We start from the raw sequence: 22,820 nt of genomic DNA, 5'->3' as shown, positions 1-22,820 counted from the left end.
GGTTCCTCACATCGTGAATCTCACTGTTCCAGTGCAGAAGCCACATACACTCCACTCCCCTATCTCCCTGGCTGCTAGGGTACAGGTCAGGGGAGAGACAGGTGGGCAGAGCGGGGCTTGTTGCTGGGGCTGGGTGCCGAGCGCACGTGCTCTGGTGGGGGCGGAGGGGAGCTGGGTCTTTGCAGAGCCCGCAGCAGAGCTTGCTGGACCAGCCGTGTCACGTGGTGCTGTGTGGGCCATTCCAGGAACTTCGGCCTAAAGCCTATTTCTCTGTCTCCTCTGAGGAAACCATAAGTGTTCAACAAACTCTTAACAGGCCCCTTGCTGCTGAAATTGGCTCACAGTGGGAACTGTCGTCTGCCACTGAGACCTCAGTGATCCAATTCCCCTTTCCCTGCTCCCACCATTACGAGAGGTCAGAAAAAAGAAATTTTTTTTCCTGCATAGTTTGTGTGCATTTTGTTTCTAGCTTTGAGTTAATCGTTTCGTCTTCCAATAAAGGCTCCTTTGGATCCTGAAGGAGAGTCTGACCACTGTTGGGGTCCACATGGGAACGGTTCGCTTCAGACCACACAGGTTCTGACCCGAGGGTTAGCCCAAGCATCCTCTGGAAGAGGAGAGGAAAGAGCAGATTCTCCCTCCTTCGCCTTCACTGCGTCGTCCCCAGCCTCCTCTGCCTCTGTCCTCGTTTCTCCTGGACGCGGGGGGCTGTGCTCTGCTGGGAATACTGAGCAGGTGTCTGAAATTCCAGAGCACCTCCAAACCCAGAGAGGTATCACAGCCGGGATATAAAGGGCAAGAAACCTGAAAAAGAGACGCTACTATAAAAAAAAAAAAAAGTCATTTCGCGCCTCCCCTCCATGGAGGCCCACCAAGCTTGCTGGCGTGGACGCCCGCGCTGATCACGTCCCACAGCCACGACTGACGTGACTCAGGTGCTTCTTTTCATTTACTCTTAAGCGAGAGCTGGCAGCAGATCAGGCCAGAAGGTCGTGAAGTCCTTTCCTCCCACATCCTTCCTCCACCCTCCTTTCGGACTGGCGACTCCAGAGCGACCAGAGGGATTCTCAAGGTCCCACCTTCCCTTCTCCTGCCACCTTCGGTCTCAGCTGCGCCCGCGCCAAGCAAGGATGCCGAAGCGGGTCCCCTCTAAGACAGGATGAAATGCCTGCCTGTTACAGATGTTGACTGACAGCCACTTTATTCTAGGGGAATCTAAAATCGCCCCAGTCCATATGTTGTGGGAAAGAACAAAAAACAAACAGGAAGAGAATGGACCGAGGGCAGGCTGAATGGCTCCTTGCTTAGTAAGAGCAGTCACCGTCGGATCGAAGGCAGCGTGCCTGGAAGCGCTGTGCTTCCTTCAGGCAGTCGCTGGGCGAGGTCACACTCCCCTGCGTGGTGCCGACGCACCAGAGGAAAAGCAGTCATCCTCACAGGGCAGGGGCACCTTGTCGGGTGGGCTGGAGAATCTGCGCCTGGGAAGACGGTGAAGGGTGTCTCTTCCTCTGCAAGCCACAGAGGATGAAGAGGCAACTCCTGGCCACACAGGCCCCACCCTCGCACACTGGGATGGGCACACGGCAGCTATTAATACATTCCACCCGTGGAACTCCTAAAGGGGAACAGAGTGGCTCCGGACCACAAGTGTGGGGACTCCCTGCTGCTAAGGCAGGACAGAGAAAATATAAAACATGAGACAAGGTCATGCTCTCTCAAGGACAGACAACAACAACGATACTTATAAACTTCCCTGGGAACATGCCTGGCACATAGTAGGCACTCACTAAATGGCTGCTGAATGATGAGGCAGCATGAGAACAATTAACACAAAGATCACCCTCTGAGACTAGCCCAAGGGAAGAGAAACACTGTAAAGCACCCATCCCTTATCCTGGTGACCAGGGACACGCCAGTGGAGCCTCAGGCCACGCCACGCAAAGGGCACGCTGTCCACACACACTCCAGGACATCAGCCTCCCTCCTGTCCACCGGAACCAGAGACAGCTAAGAACCAGTCCCCGTGATCTACAATAAGAAGTATGCAAATTCACTCGAGAAAGGAATCAAAACTGTCAAAAAGGTTCAGCTGCTGGCTGCCCAAGAACACCCTTCATCTTGGCTTAGTCATTAACAAAGCACGAAAGTGCCGCGTGGAGGCCACAGACCATACAACTGGAGCTACCTGAAAAAGGCTTTGGATGCCTGCACACGGGTGCAATTCACGACAGTTGGTTACTAATTCAGAAAGCAGCATGAGAGCTCCAGGGCCACAAGAAAGCTGGGCTGACTTAAAATTGCCCTGTTGCTAACGAACTGAGTTCTGCAAAAGTGTTTTAATGTGACGTGGAACAGGTGTTTCATGTAACAGTGGCCCTAAACAAAAGACCACTCTCTGGTGTTGAGGTTTGTAGAGACAGAGATAAGGGATAGGATGTGTTTAGCTAAATTACAAAAACAATCGTGAACTCAGAGGTTAAAAAAAAGCTCACAGAAATTCTAGAATAAACTGAGAAATTCATAAGTAATAAAAATAGCAGCAATGTCTCCATTAGTACAGTGTTTGCTACAGGGCATTGACTACTTGTAATATTTAAAAAAATAAAATTGGTTATCTTCTCCTTTGAAACAAAATTTTCACTAAATAAATAAAACTTCAGCACTTTCCATTGGTGGAAAGCCAATTAACATTTGTTAATTGTTTAGTAGCTCCAGAGCTCTACGGGGCTGCTAAATCTCAAGTCCCAGCGCTTGTTTTGTTACGCACTGAAATACAAAACCAAGCTCAACCAAGGGCAAGGGGCTCTGTCTATGCGTTAAGACCAGCGTGGCATTGTAAGTGGCCTTACACGTCCGGGGACTGGTACCCACGCGGAGGACGCTGCGCCGGAGGGAGGGCAAAGGGAAGAATTAAGAGAAAGTCCCTATGTGGAGGGTGGAGGCCACACAGGCACTGAACATCCACAGTGCCAAGCAGCACGTCCATCAGTAAGTGACACGGTGCAAACATCCCGAAAACACAGGGAAGAAGCAAAGAGTTAAAAAGGACCTGCCAGGGAGAGCTTCCTGGTGCAGCTTTTGTGTTCAGGTTTCAAAAGAAACAACAGCCGTCACTTGGTGGAGGAGAGCGGGAGTATCCCAGAGGCTCCGCTTGACAGAGGTTCAAGCTGCCTCAGTCCACCTTCTCAAAAGTTCTAATATTTTTTCAGTTTTCTGTTTCAACAAGTATAGTAACCACCAAAAGTAAGGTTTTTGTCTTTCTCTGGGCCTGAAACTAAAGATCACATTTAAAACGATACGTAGGCAGGTCCCTGAAAAGCAGGGCCAAGATTCTGATTTCAAGACTAGGAAAAAGATCAAACTCTCGCTTGTTTCAAGTATGATTTCTAACATTCGCTATTCTTTTCTTTCTGAAACACCGTAAGTAGGAGTCTTCTGAAGAACGTAGCTGACATCCCACAAGGAAAGATCAAGCTCTTCGGAAGTCGCTGTCTTTCTCCCAGGAAAGCCAACAGAAGCCAGTCACAGGGTATAACTGGACCCCTGCAAGGGCCTGTTCAAAACACGAGGAGGAGCAGACAGAGTTCCTAAGGGGACAGTGTCAGGAAATCCGCACAATGGGAAAGTTGTTTCAGCTGCTAATAAAAATGTCACGATCACAAACCTTGGTCTCTCACCTCAGCCCACGCAACACTCGCGACGGCGTGGGAGCCCCGGAGGGACCGTCCCGCAGAGACGCGTCTGGTCTTTGACCGACAGTCTGAGGCGGCGGCCCCGGTGCCTGCGGCCCGGCCTCTGCGCACACGCTCTCTCCATTCATGCTGCTCTCCACCGCTCACTCGCAAGTGCAGCGAACAAGCCAGCCACCTTACCAAGAGCTAATTTTATCACATTCCTTAAAAAAAAAAAAAACCTGACCCCAAAAAAGAACAATACAGTTTCAAACAAAATTTAAATTTGCACTGCCCCTCACCTGATCAGAAGCAAGACCACAGCTTATAGCACAAGAGACACACACAGCAAAAGCCTCCCCCAGTGGAGACAACCACTCTGCGCTTTTCTCTCTCATCGTGGTGGAACACACGAAATTCACCCTCTCACTATTTTCAGGTGCGCGGTCCGGCGGAGTTCAGTTCATTCACAGGCTGCGCAGCCATCACCGCCCACCTTCCCAACCCGAGACGGTCCCCCCCCACCAACCCCATCCTCCCGCGTCCAGCCCCTGGCGGCCACCGTTCTCCTTTCTGTCTCTATGAATCTGATTTCTGCACTTTTACATAAACCTAAAGGCAAGTAAACTTTTAAAAAATTAGTCTGGCCACACTCTTGAAGGCGGCAGACCCAAGAGATGTCCATCGCCGCCCTGAGGCGGCTTTCGGATGTGCGCTCACGCCGCAGGGCCGGGCTCCCTGCCGAGGCCGCTGTGCGGCAAGCCTGGACTCCAGAGGGAGACGCGGAGATTTCCACCTCGTTTACGTGTGTGGACGCCAAACCAGTGCCCGGCACGTGCATTTTGATTATTCCTCCTCAGTCTAAGAATTTTCACAGCCCGTAACATTTGTAGAAATTATGTAACGTGAAAGGGAAAAAGCAGAATTCAAAATCACGTCCCTAGAAAGACTGAAAAGCAGGGCCATAGTCACGGCCGGGTGCGTCTTCGGTTCCAGGGGAACTGGGAACACTTGCGTCGGTCCCTGGGCCAAGAACTGGAAGCCAGCACTAAAAATAAAAACAGATGAGGCCTAGGAGGTGCGACTATTGGCCACCTCTCTTCCTTACTGTTTGTACCACAGCAAAAACCTCAACGAAATTACCGTGGAAATCCATCACAAAAGATAAAAACGGTCCTTTAGCTAAGCCTAATTCATGGGTTAAGAACAGGTTCTAAACTGAAGAGGTATTTTCTTAAAGCACCCGCTGGCCCCTGATTCTTCCTGCATGAGCTAAATTTAGGAAACATGGCTACAAATAACAACTTCCAAGAACGGCTGTGGTACTCGATGGGGTGGGGAGGGGGTGGGAAGGTCCGAGTGCGAGACAAGATGCAGCCTCTGGTTTGACTCTGTGAGCGCCACATGCAAATGAGAACCCTTGGCACCTGTTGGCTTCTTTCAGGTTAGTCAAAAAATGACACGCGTTTGACTCGTCAGATCGACAGATGAGGACGCGAGCGCTTATTTTCGTTCAAGGCGCTTCAGGGCAAGGCTGAGGTGGGCACAGTCAGAACGTCGGATTTCCTCCCGCCAGCGCGGGTGCGCGTGGGAAGGCAGCCGGGGACACGGCCCGGCTCCGTCTCCCCACTGAGAGCCCTCCCGAGCGCTTTCGGTCCAGCTGGAGGACTCGCTGAAGTACACGCCGCGACTCATGGCAGTGGGGCCAAGTCACCCTGTGGCATTTCTTAATGGGAGTTATGCTGGACAACCACACCCAAAGGCTGCCATGATGAAAGATGCTGCTTAGAAGTCACCGGGAGAACTCAGCAGTAAATGTTTCCGGAGTATTCTCTGTATATATCATGTGTCCCAGCTGCTAGAAAATGTTCAGTCACTCCTGTCTGCAAATTAAAGAAGACCCGTCTGCGGTCCTTCGCCACCTGTCCATGTGCCTTGCTGCCCTCCCCCCATGCGTCTCCCGGCTACCACCCCAGCTCGCCTAACTCTGGGGAGCCTGGGCGCCGTGGGTCTCCCCAGATGTCCTGAGCCTCCCCGCCTCCCCTGCCCCCACCAAGTTCCTGGGGTCTCTCTCGCTGGAATAGCCTCCTCCTCGTCAACCCTGCCCCAGTGGGACCCACCAGGCTCCCCAGAGGCCTTCCCGCCCCTCCGCGACCCCAGCTAAACTCCAGCTAAGCGCCCCACAGGCCCTTCAAACTCCGTGCTCACCAGGAGCTGTGGCAGCTGCCTTTCTACGTGTCCCAGCACCTCTCTGCGTGAAGGTCACCAGTACGGGGCTGCCCGTCAAGGGAGGCACGCATGGGCAAGGAGATGCATTTCTAGAATTTTAAACATATGGCCACCAACCCGGGCTGCTCCAGGCTGGCTGAGACACCCACGGTTGGCTCTGGAGTCACCGTCCAGCGCAGGCTGCCAGGACGAGCGGCTGTGCAAGGCCTGCACCTCCACCTTCTCCTGCTGCACAGCCTGGCGGGCTCCGCAGAGCACAGTGAGCAGACTCGCCAACAAGGGAGAATCCTAACGGGAAGACAAGGCAGAGATGCCCGGGCACCTTCAGGGCTGCATTAAACGGGGGGCCGCGTGGCCCGAGCTTCAGACCCGGCCCAGCTACCGGAAGCACTGAGACCCCTCCGGACGACGCTCCTGCTGCCCGGGGATGAGGCCCAGGCCGGGCGAGCTGGGACCCAGGTTTACGGGACACAGCCAGGCCCCCTCCACTCATGTATCGTCGGCGGCTCCTCACACCACAGTGGGGAGCAGGGGTCTGCTGCAACGGGACCCCCAAAGCCCCAAATACTTACTGTCTGGGCCTCGACAGACAAGTTGTGCTGAGCCCTGGTCTAGACAGTCCCGTTCCACAGAGTCATTTTGATGACTGGAAGCTCACTTTACAAATCCCGTTTCTTCTACGTTTAAATGATACCTGATACAGCCCCCCGCTCTCTTAGAATCGCAACATGCTTAATCAGTAGTTGTGCTCAGCTTTCTTCCTTACTCCAACAGAGAGAGGGACAGAGGGATTTCCCTGGAATACAGGACTTTTATACACAAGGAAATTACATGTAATATGTGAGAAACACTAAGTGCAGTGCCAGGACATAGTAGATGCTCAATAAATGGCAGTGACAGGTTTGTCTGAAATTGCTGTCCCTTGACAAGTGTCCCACTTGCTAGGTTACCAGCCAATACAGCGCCGTGCAGACCAGCTATGGAATGCCCAGAGCAGATGACTCTCTGGGCCCAGAGGGAGAGAGCTGCACCTCCACAAGCACACCTGCCGAGCCAGCACCCCCTGGGCAGGACAGGACGGCCCCCCTCAAACACAGCTCTACTCGGGAGGCACACAGCACTGCTCGACGTCACTTGTGCCTCTTCTGCAGATGACTGACCCATGCGTTCGCCAGCTCCCTCACGTGCATTGGAATCACCTATCACCCGTGGGTGAGTTATGCGCTTTGTAGCCTGCCACTTGTCTTCAGGCCTGGACATGACCTGGGGCCCCGAGCAGCCCTTTTCTAAAGAGCACGCACGGACCCTCCGGCCAAACGCCGTATGCTCCCTCTGGGATCAGATCCAGAAACGGTTTGTTCTGAGAGTGAGGCAAACACTGACCCAGAGCAGGGCGCTGCCCTCCAGGGCTGGCCGGTCCTACGTGGGCAAGGTTAAGGCTCACAACACACAAAGGGCCGGTCACGGGCCACAGGAGAACAGCCACGGGGGCTCAAGGCAGAAAGCAGGCCCGTGGGCTGGGCACGTGGAGAGACAGGAGGTGAACGAGGCAGCTCTCCCGTTTCTCGGCGGGAGAAGGAGCACCCTCCACGATGCGGGTAAATGAGAGTAATCAGGGACTGCATTACATCTCTGTGCCCCGCAGCACTGCCTGATGTTCACACGCAGCAGGTGCGGGCAGCCACGCTCCCAGCTCCGCTTCAGGACCGGCAGGTTGGTGTCCCAGGCCCTTCCCTTGGCGGGCCGCACTGCACCCGCCCCTCCCCGACGCCTGCCGCTGCTGGCTGTCGACGGGCTATTTGTATTTGGCAGCTGCTTCCTCTTACACCGTGCACAGGAGGAAGCCCCAGGCCACCCTGGTCACAGCCCACGTGGGGAAGCACAGGGCAGAGAGAGCCCAGCCACTGAGGAGGCCAGAGTACCCCGCCACTGGGGTCACCAGGGAGGCCAGATGACTGGTCAAAGCTATGTAGCTACAAAGCTGCTGCCAGTGTGGGAGCAGCTGGAGAGGTTTACATCAGAAAAGGCAGGAAACCTCAGTTTAAAGGAACAGTGAAAAACCAAAAACTGAAAAACCCCAGAAAACCAAAAAACACTTGGAAATGTTGCTCTTCTTTTGTTAGCTATGAGATTTCTTTTTTCTTTAGGGCACAGGGCGGAGCCGTTCCATATGTGGTTTAAACTGACAGTCGTTTAGAGCGGACTGGAAAGTGCCTTCTCCTTGAGGCCGTGGGGCTGCTCTCCTGGAAGAAGGAACTTCGTGAAGCAGGCAAGCTCAGTGTGTGCCTGTTCTGCCCCTGCCCTCTGCCTCCTCCAAGGCCACATTAGCCTGACATGATCTGTGAACTGCTCTGAGGAGGAACAGTTTCCAAGAGCAGGAGTCTCGAGCCAAGGTCTGGGCTCAGCTGCTTGTCCGAGATGCCTTGCCCCGGAACTGCAAACGACCGGGAAGCCTTTGCGGCTATTCTGAGACGGTAAAGGGACAGCCCGCTGGCTGCTGCCCACAGGTCCTCCCCTCACTCTGGCAGTGGCCGCGGCTCTCACCGAGGGTGCCGGGTGCCTTATCCATTAGACCCTCTTAGTTGGGAAAATATCTGAGAAGCAAAAGTTGGACCTCAGGAGAAAGAGGCTCTAACTCGAATTTCACACACGCCTGCCTCCCTCCCACGGCTCAGCGCTGGAAGCCGCCTACGGTGTGGCCAGCCTGAACGTGCACCAGGCGTTTCATTTGCTTTCCCATCAGAAAAGGGGACAAGGCAAGGGGTAGCTGGAGATGCCGCTGCTCGGGGACAAATGTTCAAACTTGACATCCGTCCTAGTTGTGGTGGTCACCGAAAAGAGAGAAGCAATCTCTCGGTTCAAAGCCAGGGTGTGACACTGTCCTTCACCCCAACACACACAGATCTCCAAAACATCCCAGGGAGTTCCATAAAACACAGAGACGGGGGTGCAGTTTAAAAAGCAGCACGAACAGAGCCTGTTCCCTCAGCCTACACCAAGGTGATGAAACTAGCTAGATGCTATTGCTTCACTCTCAGAATTTTAAAATAAGGTCAGATCACTTCCCTTGCAGGTGTGGGCAGACACGAGGTCCACCTGCATCGCCTGCCAGGCAGTGAATTATTAAGAGCACCTGAAAACAACAGATTTGCTTAAACCAGTCTTCAGTTAACCAGCCTACATTTAAATAATTATTTTTTCTACGGCTAAAAACAACAGGGGTGCCCACAAGAGCCCTTTAACCCTGCTCTGGGCCTTAACCAACCGACCACCTTTAAATTCCCATTCAAATTTCTGACTGCAGACTCCAAGCAGCTGGTAGCCCACGGGATGCCCTCGGTGTAGACGTCCTTGTCCACCACCACGACTCTTGGGTTTCTGCTGCTCTGCCAGTCACACACGGAGCTGTGCTGAGCTGGAACCAGAAGCACATTTTCCCCGTGCTGTGCTCTCCTCAGACGCTGGCCTTGGCCGTCCGCACCCAACTTCCTTCTGAACTCCTTAGCAGAGCTGCCTCCCTCTTGAAGCTCCCCAGATGAGCTTTCCATGTCACTTAATCTCCCTTCCTCGTGCGCATGGCCCCCGCAACACGTGTGTGCATGACGGTCTTCTGGGGCTGGGTTTGCTGACGAAGGAGCTGCAGACGCTCAGCGTGGGGTGGCGCCAAACTCCCTATCGGGCCAGAGTGCCCGGGGACGCCCCTGCAGGGAACCCGACACCGTGCTCAGAAGAGACGAGTCTAACTAGGACCCACACACGGGGTGAACAGGAGTGACCAAGACGTGTCTGTCTCACAACATGGATGTGCTGACCGACGGGATCACCTGTTCACAGACTGCGAACACGGTGACATCACACCATCTGAAAGCGGGCCCGTCACGCCCCGTCCTCGTGTGGTTACGCTGTCGTAGCATTTTCTTGCGTGGTTTCATTCAGCCCGAGTGGCCTAGGCACACGCCACACTATGATGGCCGTCTCCACGTCCAGCCCGGTCCTCTCCCCCGAGCCCTGCAGCCGTGTCCTGGATGCCGCGGGCGTCTCGCAGGACGGCACTTGGTCTCTTTCTCCCGCCCGGGCTCCGCCCCTCGGAGGCTCACGGCGGGGTGGCCCGCAGCGGGCGCGACCCGCACACTGAGCTGTGACCCGCGGCATCGCAGCTCCTCCACCCGAGGCATGACTTTCTTTCCACGTTTTGAAGGTATTTCATGAGGCACCTACAAATTCACGGCTATTATAACTTCTTCGCGAAGTGTTCCTTTTCCCATTTGTGTAGTTTCCCTCTTTACATCAATTATTATTTTTTCTTTTGCTTTCAAGTCTACTTCTGTCTGATCAAACTATTGCTATGCCGTCTTTCTTCTGGGTCATGTTTACTGGAGAATCTTTTCCTATCCTTTCATTTTCAATGTTGCTGTGTCGCTCTGTGGAAGATTTTCAGATCAAATCTGACTCTTTCACTTCTAGAAAAAAATCCCACTGCTCGGTGTCCCAGACCAAAGCGTCATCATTTCTGACTAGGATTACGGCAAGAGCTGCCCAGGGTCTCTGGGCCACCCACCTCCCCTCTCCATTCCATCCTAGAAAGGACATCTGAGCGTGTCCCCTGCTTTGTGGATAAATCGTCACTGAGTCTCTGCGCACGCCAGACGCGGCTCAGACCCCTCAGCCTGACAGACGAGACCTTTCCTGGTCTGCTCCGAACCTGCTCCTCCAGTCTGGCCGCCGCAGACCTGCTCTGCTGAGTCTTTCGCACGTGCCAGGACACATCTCGTTGGGCACGCCCTGGGCCTTTGCACATGCTGCTCTTTCTATCTAGAATCCACCCCAGTTCCAACGTCCCTCCTTCCCATCACTGCCTAGGAAAACTCTCTTACCATTTAGGAGCACAGCGAACTGTCACCTCTTTGGTGAGGCCCTGCTGGATGCCCTGGCAGGGTTAGCCGCTTCCCCTGGGTGCCCCGGGGACCTTGCCTGTGCTATGCACGTGCAACTCTGCACTGTCACGAGGGTTCATGGTCTGGCTCTCCTTCATCCTGGGCCCCATCTCACCGCTCTTTGTATTTTATCCCCAATCCCTGATGCGAGGTAGGTGTTCAGTAAACGTTTGCTGAATCTGGAGGAAGAACTCCCAATTTAGCCGAAAGGAGAACTAAAGTTGGCACCACCCTTACCCCGCTGTACTGAGCGCCCCCTCTAGTCTATAATCAGGGGGAACTCCTTCTGGCATCTTCTCGGGCTTCAGGGCTCATTTGCTCCTTCCTGCGCTGTCCTGAAAGGCTGCTTCTGCTGAAAACAGACACCCTTCCTCCCCGCTGGGTCACCCTCTCGTCCTTTGGGGCTGTCCCAACACCCTCTCTTCCCAAAGTCTTCTCCGAACCTCCCAGCCCACGGCCTGTGGACCCGGCACAGGTGGACAGCGCCCTTACGTCTACGTCACACCCTCAGCACCGCAGGTGACCTCGCTGTGGCGTGTCTACACGTGCTACGCTTAGACCACGCACTACATGCTTCTTCCAAGACTTGGCTTGGAGATCCTGGCAGATCTTGCCACATGCATACTCCCCACCGAGGACCGGAGATGCAAACCGGGAAGCCCGCGCCAAGAACGCGGTGCTCAGCACACGCGCACTTAGTACTTGGTCACGCAGAGAAGGCAGGAGATGAGGGACGAGGTGGGGCTTGGCAGGAACTGCTCTAGAAACTGGGACTTGACATGAAGCAAAAACCCAGGAAGGGAGTTTTGTGAACGTCCTCAGCTGCGCGGCACCAGCAGCTGAGGTTCAAGGCGCCTCCAGGAAGGAAGCCAGGCCAAAAGGAGGTTCATGCGGAGCTCCTTCATTTAGAGATCTAAATGACACTGTTTCCTCCCTAGAATCGATTAAGGGCCAGAAGATCTCAAGTCCTTCTGGTCCATTCACCCCGGAACTCTCGGTTTAGAACTCCATCTGCAAGGGCGTCTGAGGCAGAGCAACGGGAGGCAGAGAGGGGCGCGCTCTCATGCACTGGACTGCCCACACACGAGGAACCTAGATTTAGCTTAATTCGAGAAAGAGCGATTACTAGACAGTTTTCGATACCTACCATAATCATTTCTATTTGAGTCATATCTATTTAAATCTGGGGTTGGCTTCAAACAAATTTGCCTGAACACATGAAAGCTGCTGCAAGCCTTTGGTAGAGTCGGTACCACTGATTCTTGCATCAAAGACATTTTCCTAGAGAGGTGAAAACAGCTGAGGTTCACTGGAAACAACCTTCAATCTGAAAACCAGTCTGGGTCAAACAATGACTTGTTCTCAAAGGCCCCGGACCTCATGAGCAACTTGATAGCCAAGGTGTTTCTGCAGCGCCAGGGAGAGAGCTGAAATCACCCAGGTGGACACGACGGCCTGTCCGACTAGGAAATCCTGCCCAGTGCTTCCGGCTGCATCCCAGGGTATCTGTGAATCCTAAGAAAAGGGCGTAAATTCATTCAATACACAATCGATCAAGTAGAAGCAGAGCGTACGGACACTGAAGATGAAGTCTATACCATCAGAGATGTGTCTTGGGCCACCTTCTCCCTCTGAAGACTGAGATGGCCGAAGGAAGTGAACGACATACTTGCTTCGTACCTACTGACCACAGACGACAAGGATGTAGCGTGTCTGATGTCACCCGTCCTCAGGAATCCATGCACAGTGCGACCGAACACAGAACTCCTTCCAGACAGGCCTGGACATTCAGATGCTGCCTCCCGTCACCACCACACACAGCACCCCCCTCCTGCCTGCCTCCCTCCCGCTCTCCATTCAGACAGATGCTTCAGAGATACTTTCATTATAACAAACTCAAGGAACAAAAGAAAATAGGAAAAAAAGTAAAAATCATCCTTCCCACCTCCTCCTCCCACCCTCCTCCGCTCTTCCACGGAATACCCATTCTTAGAGCCCCTGGTGCATTTCCTTGCCTGGGCACGCATGCACGGAAACACGCATCTCCCCGCTCGGGTGTGCACGTATGAGAAGTACACCGTCAACTTTAAATTCAACATAAATGAGATTATATCATGGGTATTATTCTACAACTTCTTTTTCTTAACCATGAACTTTCCCCTATGAACACACAGAAATCTTCCACTTCCTTGTGAACTGTTAGCAAATATTCCTTCATGGACGAACGCTAACTGACCACTACCCTGCTGCCGAATGATGGGTTGGTTCCAAGTTTTTGCCATTACAAAGAGATCTGCCACAAACATCTGTATATCTCTACGTCTGTGAGACGCGTGGCTTTGGGTGTTCATCCTCCTTGTGCCCAGAGAATTGTGGCCACAGCTTCTGCGACTTGCAGGTCCTGAGAGCTGAGGCCTGATGTGGTCACCAGGTAGAGGCAGAACGGCAGGTGACGCCCCACAGGTGGTCTCGGGGGCTGCCGGCAGGGGACGACAGGCCACGAGGCTCTCCCTTTACGAGCCAGAACACAAGGCCACGGGTTTTGAATGTCCCCTCAGCTTCTCATGACTTGGCTCAGCTCCACGAAGCCTGAGACAATGTCTCCTCCAACTCTGCGTCCCTACCCTGGGCATGCAGCCTTGTGTGGCAAAGCCTCTATTAATTAATCGATTATTCACTATCTGTGTCTTAGATGCATGGTCCTCCTTGCAGAACCAAGCTTTTAACGCTGACCGAGGGTAGCTGAAAGACCTTTGGAGATCAGTGAGAAGGTCACAGAAGCTGCACAGGGGATTTGGTTGTAGTAACTTAGGGGGGGACGGTTCTGAACCTGAGGCCGCAGCAGCTCTGTAGAGCGGGACATCCACGCACGCCCATGCTCACTGACAAGTGAAGGACCACACAATTGAGGCTGAGTTGAACAAACCGGATCCTCTAGTTTCACAAATTACTCATGATTAATAAATCATTCTTGACACGGTTCTACTTTCAGAACCCCAATGAGCCACAGGTGACCAGACATAATTTCTCACTTTGGGATGTAGCTGACAATGCACACAGCTCGCTGTTCATCTGCAGGTACCTGCAGAGAGGCCTGTGCTCTGGACACAAATGGAGTGTTGTGGGGACCAGAGAAGCCCCAGCATGGCCCTTGCCTGCCCAGGGCTTGCAGACCAGCTCAGGAGCCCAACACAGGCTGGAAGACACATCACCAAGTGGAGGGTCGGCAGCCACTCGACACAGTAGAGAAGCTGTCACAGAGCACACAGGATTCATGGCCCAACCAACAGTACAAACGACAGATGCTACAGAAAAAGGGAAGAAGCCCTGAGCTTGGAGGGCCCTGGGACTGTCTCTTCCAAAGGAGGGGCGGCTAGGCTGAGCTCTGAGGGAGAGGGGGCTCAGGCAGGCAAGGGGGGCGGGAAAAGAGAAGAGAGAATAGAAGCATGCTTTCTCAAACTTTACCACTTAACATCTTGGTTCTGCTTTGCCTTACACTTGGGGAGCCAACGAAACTGCTGTTCAAAGGGAATGGGGACCCCTTGGCCTCAGGGCCACTCAGCCGCGGGGCACAGACCAGTGGGAAAGGACGGGCTGCCCAAGCTGGCCGGGCGCTGAGACTTGCTGAGGGTTTCCTCATAAGCAAGCAGGTAAACGGAGACAGCGACACAGACATGAGATGACAATAAACATCAGAAAAGGAGAAGTGGCCAACTACAAATAAAACTAACAAAATTAAATTCTGGGCACCAACACCTCCAAAAATGTCTTTAATGCTGAAGGAAAGAGAAAACAGAATCAGTAAGAATAAATGCCTATGAAAAAATCCTATTTTTTCTATATTTAAAAAAACTTAAATGGTTTAAATTATAAAAAACACACCTGAAGTAGAAAACATCTAAATCCAAGCCAAGCTCTATCTCATAAAATCTACCTGGTATACCTACAATATCCTGATTTGTGCAATTTTTTTTTCTATTTAATTCTACAATATGCATCATTTAAAAATTAAAATTCTTTGTGTTCACAGCCTAGTGAAGGCATGAGAATACTTTTTAAAACATTTTTGTTAATAGTGAAAGACAGTTTTGTTTCCTGCAGGTGCTCTGGTTAAATACAAAGAATGAAAATTGAAACAAACTCTGAACTTTTTACATTAGAAAGATAGAGCTTTGTTTCTTTTTTCAGGGGAAGGGAGAAACCTTTCATTGCTCAATATTTCTTCCTCAGGACCTACAAACAATATCGGATTTCTGATTTGAAAACCGCCATCTTTGAGATAGGAGTTCTCACCACACCTCAAATCTGGAGCCTTCACTAGGTACTGAAGACACCTGCTGACACCCACACCCCCAAATAAGAAAGCACTTTTAAGGAAATGCAAGCGACTCCTCAACCAAGCTCTAAGCATGGAAGCAAAGGAGGTTTTGTTTCCCCCTTACACATTATAATCAGAGGTCTGGGCTTACTTTCTATTTGAAAGTAACATATGTGACCATGATTTTTTCCCCCTAATACATTAGTATCCTGTGCTCCAAAGTTTGGATACCAAAGTATAGTCCCAAAGGGCTATGCCTGGCAGGAAGACCGTGCCTCTGCAGTGAGGAGACCTCAGTTCCAGCTCTGGCTCTGCTACTTGCTGGCAGGTGATGTGAGAAAGTCGCCCGGCTGGGTTATGCCCTGAAGGAGCCAGGATAATGCCACCTGCCTTGCTGGACTCAGAGCTCTTGGGGGATCAAGGAGATCATGGCGTGGAGACCAGGCTACACCAGAGGAAGCCACGTTCTAGTGCTGTCTGCCCGCTTTCTGCCAGCTGCACGTCACAGACCAGTGAATTCCTAGTCATCGCCCCAGCGCCCCAGGCCCAGTCAAATGCCTTGTCACTGCAGATGTCTCCAGATTCTTGTGGCAAAAGAAGGGTCTTGCTCCCTGGGCTTCCACAGACTCCGTTCCTGTTTGGTTTGTCGCCTGCCCGGAGCCACAGCTGTTCTCTCACTGTCGTGAACATGTACAAAGCAGCCACGATGCACGTCCTGATTACACACTAAGGGCTCTGCCAGGATGAACGCTCTTCCGTTATCTGCAGTACCTGCCCCAGGCCTGGCACGAAGGAGGAGCTCACGGAATGAGTAGCCCCTAGCTTTCAAAGGGAAGAACCATCTGGAAGGGGGACAGGCCACATGAAGAGGGCATTTGCGGCAAACAAAAACAAAAATCCTGCTAACTGGTGCTGGTATGGGGAAAGGTATTTCCCACACCGCTAGTCAGAGCGCAGATGGTACCACCCTTTCCAGGGCTGATCTGGCGAGATCCAGCAATACCGCTGAGGACATCAGAAGCAACACTCGTGCCAGACAAGACTGAGGCACTGAGGCAAGCCAGGAAGCACCTCTGGCCTGGGAGGGAAGACCGGCTGCCCATCGGGCCACCCGGACCAGCTGTGGGGTCCCGGGCAAGTCCCTGCATGTCTCCAACTTCCAGGCGTTGGTCCATATGATGCTGGACCCCACGTAGCTGGGATTTCTACATCAACAAAGAGCAGCAGGCACAGATGTAGTCACAGCTCCTCAGAATCTCACCTGCGTTGAGGGCCGACTCTACAGAGTCTGAAGGGCCCCAGGTTTGCACAGCATTTCTGAGAGTCTCCACTCTGGAAGATCTACCCCTTAAATACTCTTCTGAAGAGACAGTCACTGGAGTCTCAGGACTCTTTCCCGTGGCTGAACACCTCACCCCACGTCCAGGGGTTAACCAATTTTCTTTTCTTCCCCCAGGAGGGTTCGGGGTTGCTTTTGGTTGGCCGGTTCGGTTCGTTGGGAGGCAGGGCCCGGCCCCCTGGGGGGCCGGGGACCGGCCCTTTGGTTTTTTGTTCCGGGGCGGGTTGCCGGGAGGGTTAGGGGCCCTGCAAGTGATATTTTGGGAACTCCTCCCCCATCTAAAAAACACTACCCAAATAATGGACAATCAGATCTAGCCTACCTGAAAGCAGCCAAGGCAGAACTTCCTTAATTCCTTCCTAAGTAAAATCGATAAATGAATAATGACTAACAATGTCTTCATCAGACTTCTCCTGGTGGGTGCACTTTATGGCATTGTCACTGGTCAGGAGCTGTGACAGGTTACAGATTATTACATCACAGAAGGTGAAATGGGTACAAAACTGCGACTTTCCGTTCTGACTAAGGCAGGTTCTCACAGTTGCAGGAAGGCAGCTTCGGCGGCAGCAGGTCCAGGGTGGGTGCTGGCTCCTCCCGCCCAGGGGCCTCAGCTCGGAAGCTGTCCCAGCAGCCTCCGGTCAAGTGCCCACCCCCGAGGCTCACACAGGCGCCTCCTTATCAGGATCCCACGGATTCCACAGAACACAGTTCCGGGGATCTTAGTAGGCAGCACGTCTCACACACACACGCACACACACACACACACACACACACGCACACACACACACACACACGCACACACACGCACGCACACACGCACACACACGCACATGCACATCCCTGCTCAGAAAGGCTGATCAAAATGTGTCTGCACTGCAGAGCTTTCAAACCTTTATTCCATCAACACAACTGTGAAACTTCTAGCAGGAACTAAAGTGTGCTAAACTCTCTAAACTTCCTTCTTTTCCTAAAGTATCACACCCTAGGCCTATTGTTCAATAGTCCATCCTTTGGGAGTCCACAAACCCCCTGACCTACGACCTCTATTCTAGAAACCACATTCAACAATGTGACAAGCTTCTCTCACTTAGCCTCCATGGCAACTGAAGCAGACCTAGAGATTCTAAACGCCTTTGACCATTGATGCTAAGTGCCCCAGAGCTTTCAAACCCACTGAGATGCTTGCTGGAAATGACCTGAATCGGCATCTACAGCGTAGTGCCCAACACTGGGCTTCGCAGCAAGAGCTCCCGTGCTGACGCAGGACGAAAACCCTTCTGTTTCACACAGTGACCACCTCCCTACGCCCTGGCCTAGGACCACCCAGAGCAAGCTAGGGGGCATTCAAAATAAAATAAAATTTTGAAGATCTCAGAAAATAAAGGGGCGCAGCTCCCTCCCCTCCCATGTTTGTTCCTTCCCTTTCACTTGGGGCTCACCACCAGGCGCGGAGCAGCTCGCGTGTTGCCTGACCCTGCACCCCGTCCCCCTCTGTCCTGCACCCGGCCCTGTGTCCCTCCAAGGGTCGGTCTGGCATAGCAAGGGCTGCGAAGGAGTCAAACTCGTGTGTTATTCCCTACTGACTCCAAACACGGCTTCCCTGACTCATCCTCAGACTGGGTCAGGTCACGGCCTTTGGAACTGAATTTGATGTTCAAGACAGAAGACTGCCTTTGTGTCTCAGGCGGACAGCTAGACAAACATCTGAAACTTCTGGGCCTCCGGTAACTTAATGTGGGCACCGTAGTTCCGACAGCGCCTGGTGCCTCAGTTTCCAGTTTCCCCCACCTGTGCAATCAGACAAGCTATTGTTTAATTTTTCAAATATGGGTGTATTTGTGAACTACCTGTGAAGTTAAAAATGAATAAACTGATAAGCGGGGCAATGCTAAACTACATTATGCTATACAATGGTGGTATAACCCTTAATATAAAATCACATGGAAGTATTTACTGTCTAGCTAAGGTACTAATAGGACCCAAAGACTATGACAGGATGTCTCCAAATAAAAGCCATCCCTTGATGAAAAGGGGCAGAATTTCTCCCTCCCCTCCCCTCTTCCCTTCCCTCTCCTCTTCCATTCCCTCCCCTCTTCCCTTCCCTCCCCTCTTCCCTTCCCTTCCCTCTTTCTCTCTTTCTTTCCTTCCTTCTCTTTCTTTCTCTTTCTTCTTCATGGCAGAATTTGTCCTTCTAGACTGAGATATACGGAAAATAAAAAAGCAAGCATAGAGTACCATCAACGAGGGAACACAGTTTGCCTGCAACTGGTGGTCTCTTTATACCTGGGCTTCAGTCCCACCTGCTTTACTCTACAGGGTTTCCCAGGTGACAGGGCCAGAGCTCTTTCACTTCTAACACTGGAAAATCTTGTATCTAGACAGAAGTTAAAATGTGAACAGATTTAAGGGCCACATGACAATGTGTTTCATTAAATGCAGCATAAAGTAGCAAGGCCAGCCCAGGGGCTGAGGGTTGGAAGGGCATCTATGCAATTTATTAAAATAAAGGAAACCTCAAGCCTCATCTTGTGATTTAAGAGGAAGTTAATCATGACCAGTGTGCAGTTTAACTTACTGTCTTAGCCATAGCTATACTTTAAATACAAACTGTTGGTGACAGATTTACAAAATGGAATTGCTCTTTTCAAAGGAACTGTTAGGCTCCTAAAAAATGTTTTGTTGTTGTTTCCAATAAAATCATGCTGCAACACAAACTACAGCACCTTAGCAAAAGAACTGTGAGCTACAACAACAGAAGGAAGTAGGAGCTCACAGATCTGGAGCAACGAACTGAGGTTTGCTCACCACCTATGATTTTCTGATACTATGACAGTCACTAGAATCATTTATTATTCTGCATTCTCATTTTTTTAGCTTGTTTTATACAAACCGAAATCTGGCAGCTCTGATGGCTAAAGAAAATGGATAAATTTAAAACAAAAAATATTACCTACTTTTGCATAATATGAATTTAAATGAAAACAGCCTGAATCAGGATTATTTCTTTCAGAAAAAGCCGCCCCTCCCTTTCCAACACCCCACCCTAAAATAGAAAACACATGCACATCACAACCACACATGCATTATTTTCTAAAAAGAGGTAACTTGGGCTCTGTCAAGGCCAATAAACAGAAATAGATTTCGCCCCCGGCCAACAGCTCGAACTGTGCGTCAGGGTGAAATTGAAGAGGTTTTTGGAATTAGTACATAAGCAGACACACCCTGTTTACCCTGAAAGCCTAGAACACAACAACAGCTTCTACACCGGGAGTCTGCACCACAGCAGCCTGGGAAACCTCCAGGGACAACTGACCTTCTGTTTTCTTTCACTCCTGAATCCAAACAGTAGCTATTTGAGCTTGAACGGAAAAAATTAGGAAATGAGCGGCCTGACTGACTTCTTTTGGATTCTAAAACCAGAGGTCATTTTGGAGGGAATGAAAATGGGTTTTAAAGGTCCTTAAAATCCAGAGGAAATGCAGCATCAGCTTATTCCCTGGCATGTAGCCAAGAAGCCAAGCTAGCGCTGGAACACACGCTTCTGCCACGCTACCAGCAGGGCAGCAACATGAACACGGCCCGAGCACAAATTTGTGCCCCGAGAGATCACGGAGCACGCTGGCATCAGAGGGGACGTGCCTGCCTTCATTAATGTACTCCCCCGGGGCACGGACGAAAACACACACACGTGTGTGCACGCGTACACCTCTCTTACCTCCAACATAGGCCTGGCACTATCATGGACAGACAGAATATGTGTCACTTTGTTCTTGCTCAATTGCTCTGCATCTCTGGCATCTGTCATAGAAGAAAGAGGATGGACACTTTAATATTTGCAAATTAATTACTCCTAAAGTCTAGCCAAGAAAAAACACAGAATGACTTGCATATTTCTTTCTTAAAACTTCGTAACTGACTGTACCTCTGGGAACTTTAGGGCTGTTGCTTTTATGTATTTTGCCTAAGTTTATTTCTGATTGGTACCGCTTTTGATCTAAAATGTTAATCTAAAATTTGACACGTATTTAGATCAATAAACACTGTGATCACGATGGCTGCTGTTCAAAGGAAGTGAATTTAGGTTGCGCTGCAGTGGAAGTGCAAAGTTGGTAAGTGTACACCCTTAGGTCAGTTTTTTGCAGGGAACACGTAATAACACAGATGTTTAAAATATTAGCAACCCAGTTACTTTTTAAGGACTCATAATCTTAAAAAACTAAATACGACAGACCCACTTACTACTAAAGACAGAGGAATCCACCTGGTACTTCCTGACCCTGATGTCAAAAGCAGGGACAGGTCTGGACTCAGACAGGGCTGTCTTACTGTCTTTTATAACGTCTATATTCATTTTGGAGCAAAAGTAAAAAGAGAACAGTTTCTGGAAATTCCAAACAGAATTGCCCATCAATTATCAGTTGGCTATTAAATTATCTGCATATGAAACTAAGGAGATACCAAAATTATATTCCCTTCCAGTGCTCCTGCTGTAGAAAGAAGACTGAATGTGGTAATGCCCTGAACTGGAACCCTCTGGCTAATCTACAAGACAGGGTCCGCCAAGAAATGAGGAGGTCAGCCGCCCTTGGCCAGGCTTTTTAAAATGATACGGGGTCAGATGGCTTGAAAGGCAAATGAAATGTTTAATTATCATGTTTCTAGAGAATATTTAACGACACGGGAAAATGCTTGGGATATAATGTTAAGCAGAAGGAAAAAGTAGGTACCAAAGTATACATACAATATGAACTCAGTATGTAAAAACACATAGAGACAAACACACAGGGGCTGGGGGTGGGGAAGAACTGGCATAAAGACAGCGCCAAGTAAGAGATGGGATCACAAGGGTCTTTTTCCTTTATAGTTTGTGTGTGTGCACACATTCTACGTGAGTGGTTCTAAAAGTCTGACAAGTCCGTAAACTATCTGGGAGGCTTGTTAGAAAGGCAGATTCCTGAGCCACAACTTAGTTCCAGCTCTACCGTGGGGATGAGGAATCTGCCTTTCTAACAAGTCTTGATGATGGAGCAGAAATCAAGAAACATCCTTCTAAATATTCAGCAATGTCAAGAAAAAAATCCTTAAAAGTAGTATTAAAATACTGGTTTTATTTTAAGACTCTCTTCATTGCTCTGACCGTCTCGAGCTTTAGGTCCCAGCGTGCTGGCAGCTGTCTCCCCCAGGCACCGGGCTCGACGCCAGCCCCCACCCACTCCCACCAGCCGGGGATGGGCAAGGCTGGCCTGCAATCAGGCAGGATTCAGAATGGTTTTAGAATGGTTTGGGAACCTACAGGCAGGCAGCTGCCACACTCACACCAAAATGTGATTTTCCAGTGGCTACCAGTGTGCATGTTTTAGACAATAGTGAAACAAGCTAAAAGCCGGAGCTTTTGAAGCTCACAGACAACTAGAGGCGGCAGGTGAGCAACCCGGAGAGGTGGGGCGGCCCAGGGGAGCAGGAGGGAGACGCTCTCCCCCAGGGTTCTTCGGGATTCCAATCCTGCCCAGCATCTGAATTCTGACAATTAGTATTTGTTTAGACATACTTTTTAAAATTTACAACAGCGGTATTGAGATATAATTCACGTATCATAATTGCCACCCTTTTAAATTATATAATTGGATGGTTTTTAGTGCATTCACAGAGTTGTGCAAACGTCACCATAATCTAACTTCAGAACATTTTTATCAGCCCATATCTATACTGTTGTAACACAGGTTAAGATTTTTTTAAACAGTTTGGGAACAAAAGCATACATTTATGGATACAGAAGATCGCTCAGTACCACAGAAGAGCTAACTCACTCTTGGACTCCAACGACAAGGGAAGCCACCCCTGCCTGATGCTGCCGCACCTCCCGCCGCTTTCTGCTACGTGGGAGCCGTCCGCGCTGCTGCGCTGCTGTGGGATCGCCCTTTCCCGCCAGGCCCAGGCTCCGTCTGCAGACTTGAGAGTGCAAGAAATGCCTAATCCACGCCGCAGAGTGAGGATTCAGGGCCTTTTATTCTTACTGACTTCATACTCTCAATTGTTCTGGGTGGCAACCTGCAACCACGGGGACTGGCACAATGGGCTGTGCACACATCCATGAGACCGGCTGTGGAGACAACGGCTTGCTAACGTGCACGTACACACGCCTGTATGCTTCAAACAAGCCGAGTACCCAACCACATGCATCACCTGGAGCGCGTGAGGAATGCAGACTCCCAGGCCCGCCGGTTCTCTTTTTTCTGAGCGTGTGCTTTTTTATAAACCCCAGAAGCTGGTGTACTCCCTACACGCCCAGCCCTGCAGGGAATGGCATCTGCCCCGGTGCCAATGGGCCT

At 51.1% G+C, this 22,820-nt stretch overlaps 1 protein-coding gene across 5 annotated transcripts in view; it reads right to left on the bottom strand.

Annotated features, from left to right (window-relative positions):
• The window catches only part of DUSP22 (dual specificity phosphatase 22), a 55,144-nt gene that overhangs the window by 18,209 nt on the left and 14,115 nt on the right, over positions 1–22,820 (bottom strand). For all 5 annotated transcript variants that reach the window (XM_012660127.1, XM_012660129.1, XM_012660128.1 and 2 more), the window contains exon 3: positions 20,207–20,289. In XM_012660127.1, coding sequence (XP_012515581.1) covers positions 20,207–20,232 — 26 coding nt within the window. In that variant the 5' untranslated portion in view covers positions 20,233–20,289. The remainder of the gene's footprint in view (positions 1–20,206; positions 20,290–22,820) is intronic.

Source organism: Propithecus coquereli, unplaced genomic scaffold, assembly GCF_000956105.1.
Source record: "Propithecus coquereli isolate 6110/MARCELLA unplaced genomic scaffold, Pcoq_1.0 Scaffold657, whole genome shotgun sequence".
Taxonomy (NCBI): Eukaryota; Metazoa; Chordata; class Mammalia; order Primates; family Indriidae; genus Propithecus; species Propithecus coquereli.
The sequence above is the reverse complement of the archived record's forward strand: the minus strand, read 5'-3'. Positions and strand labels throughout refer to the sequence as shown.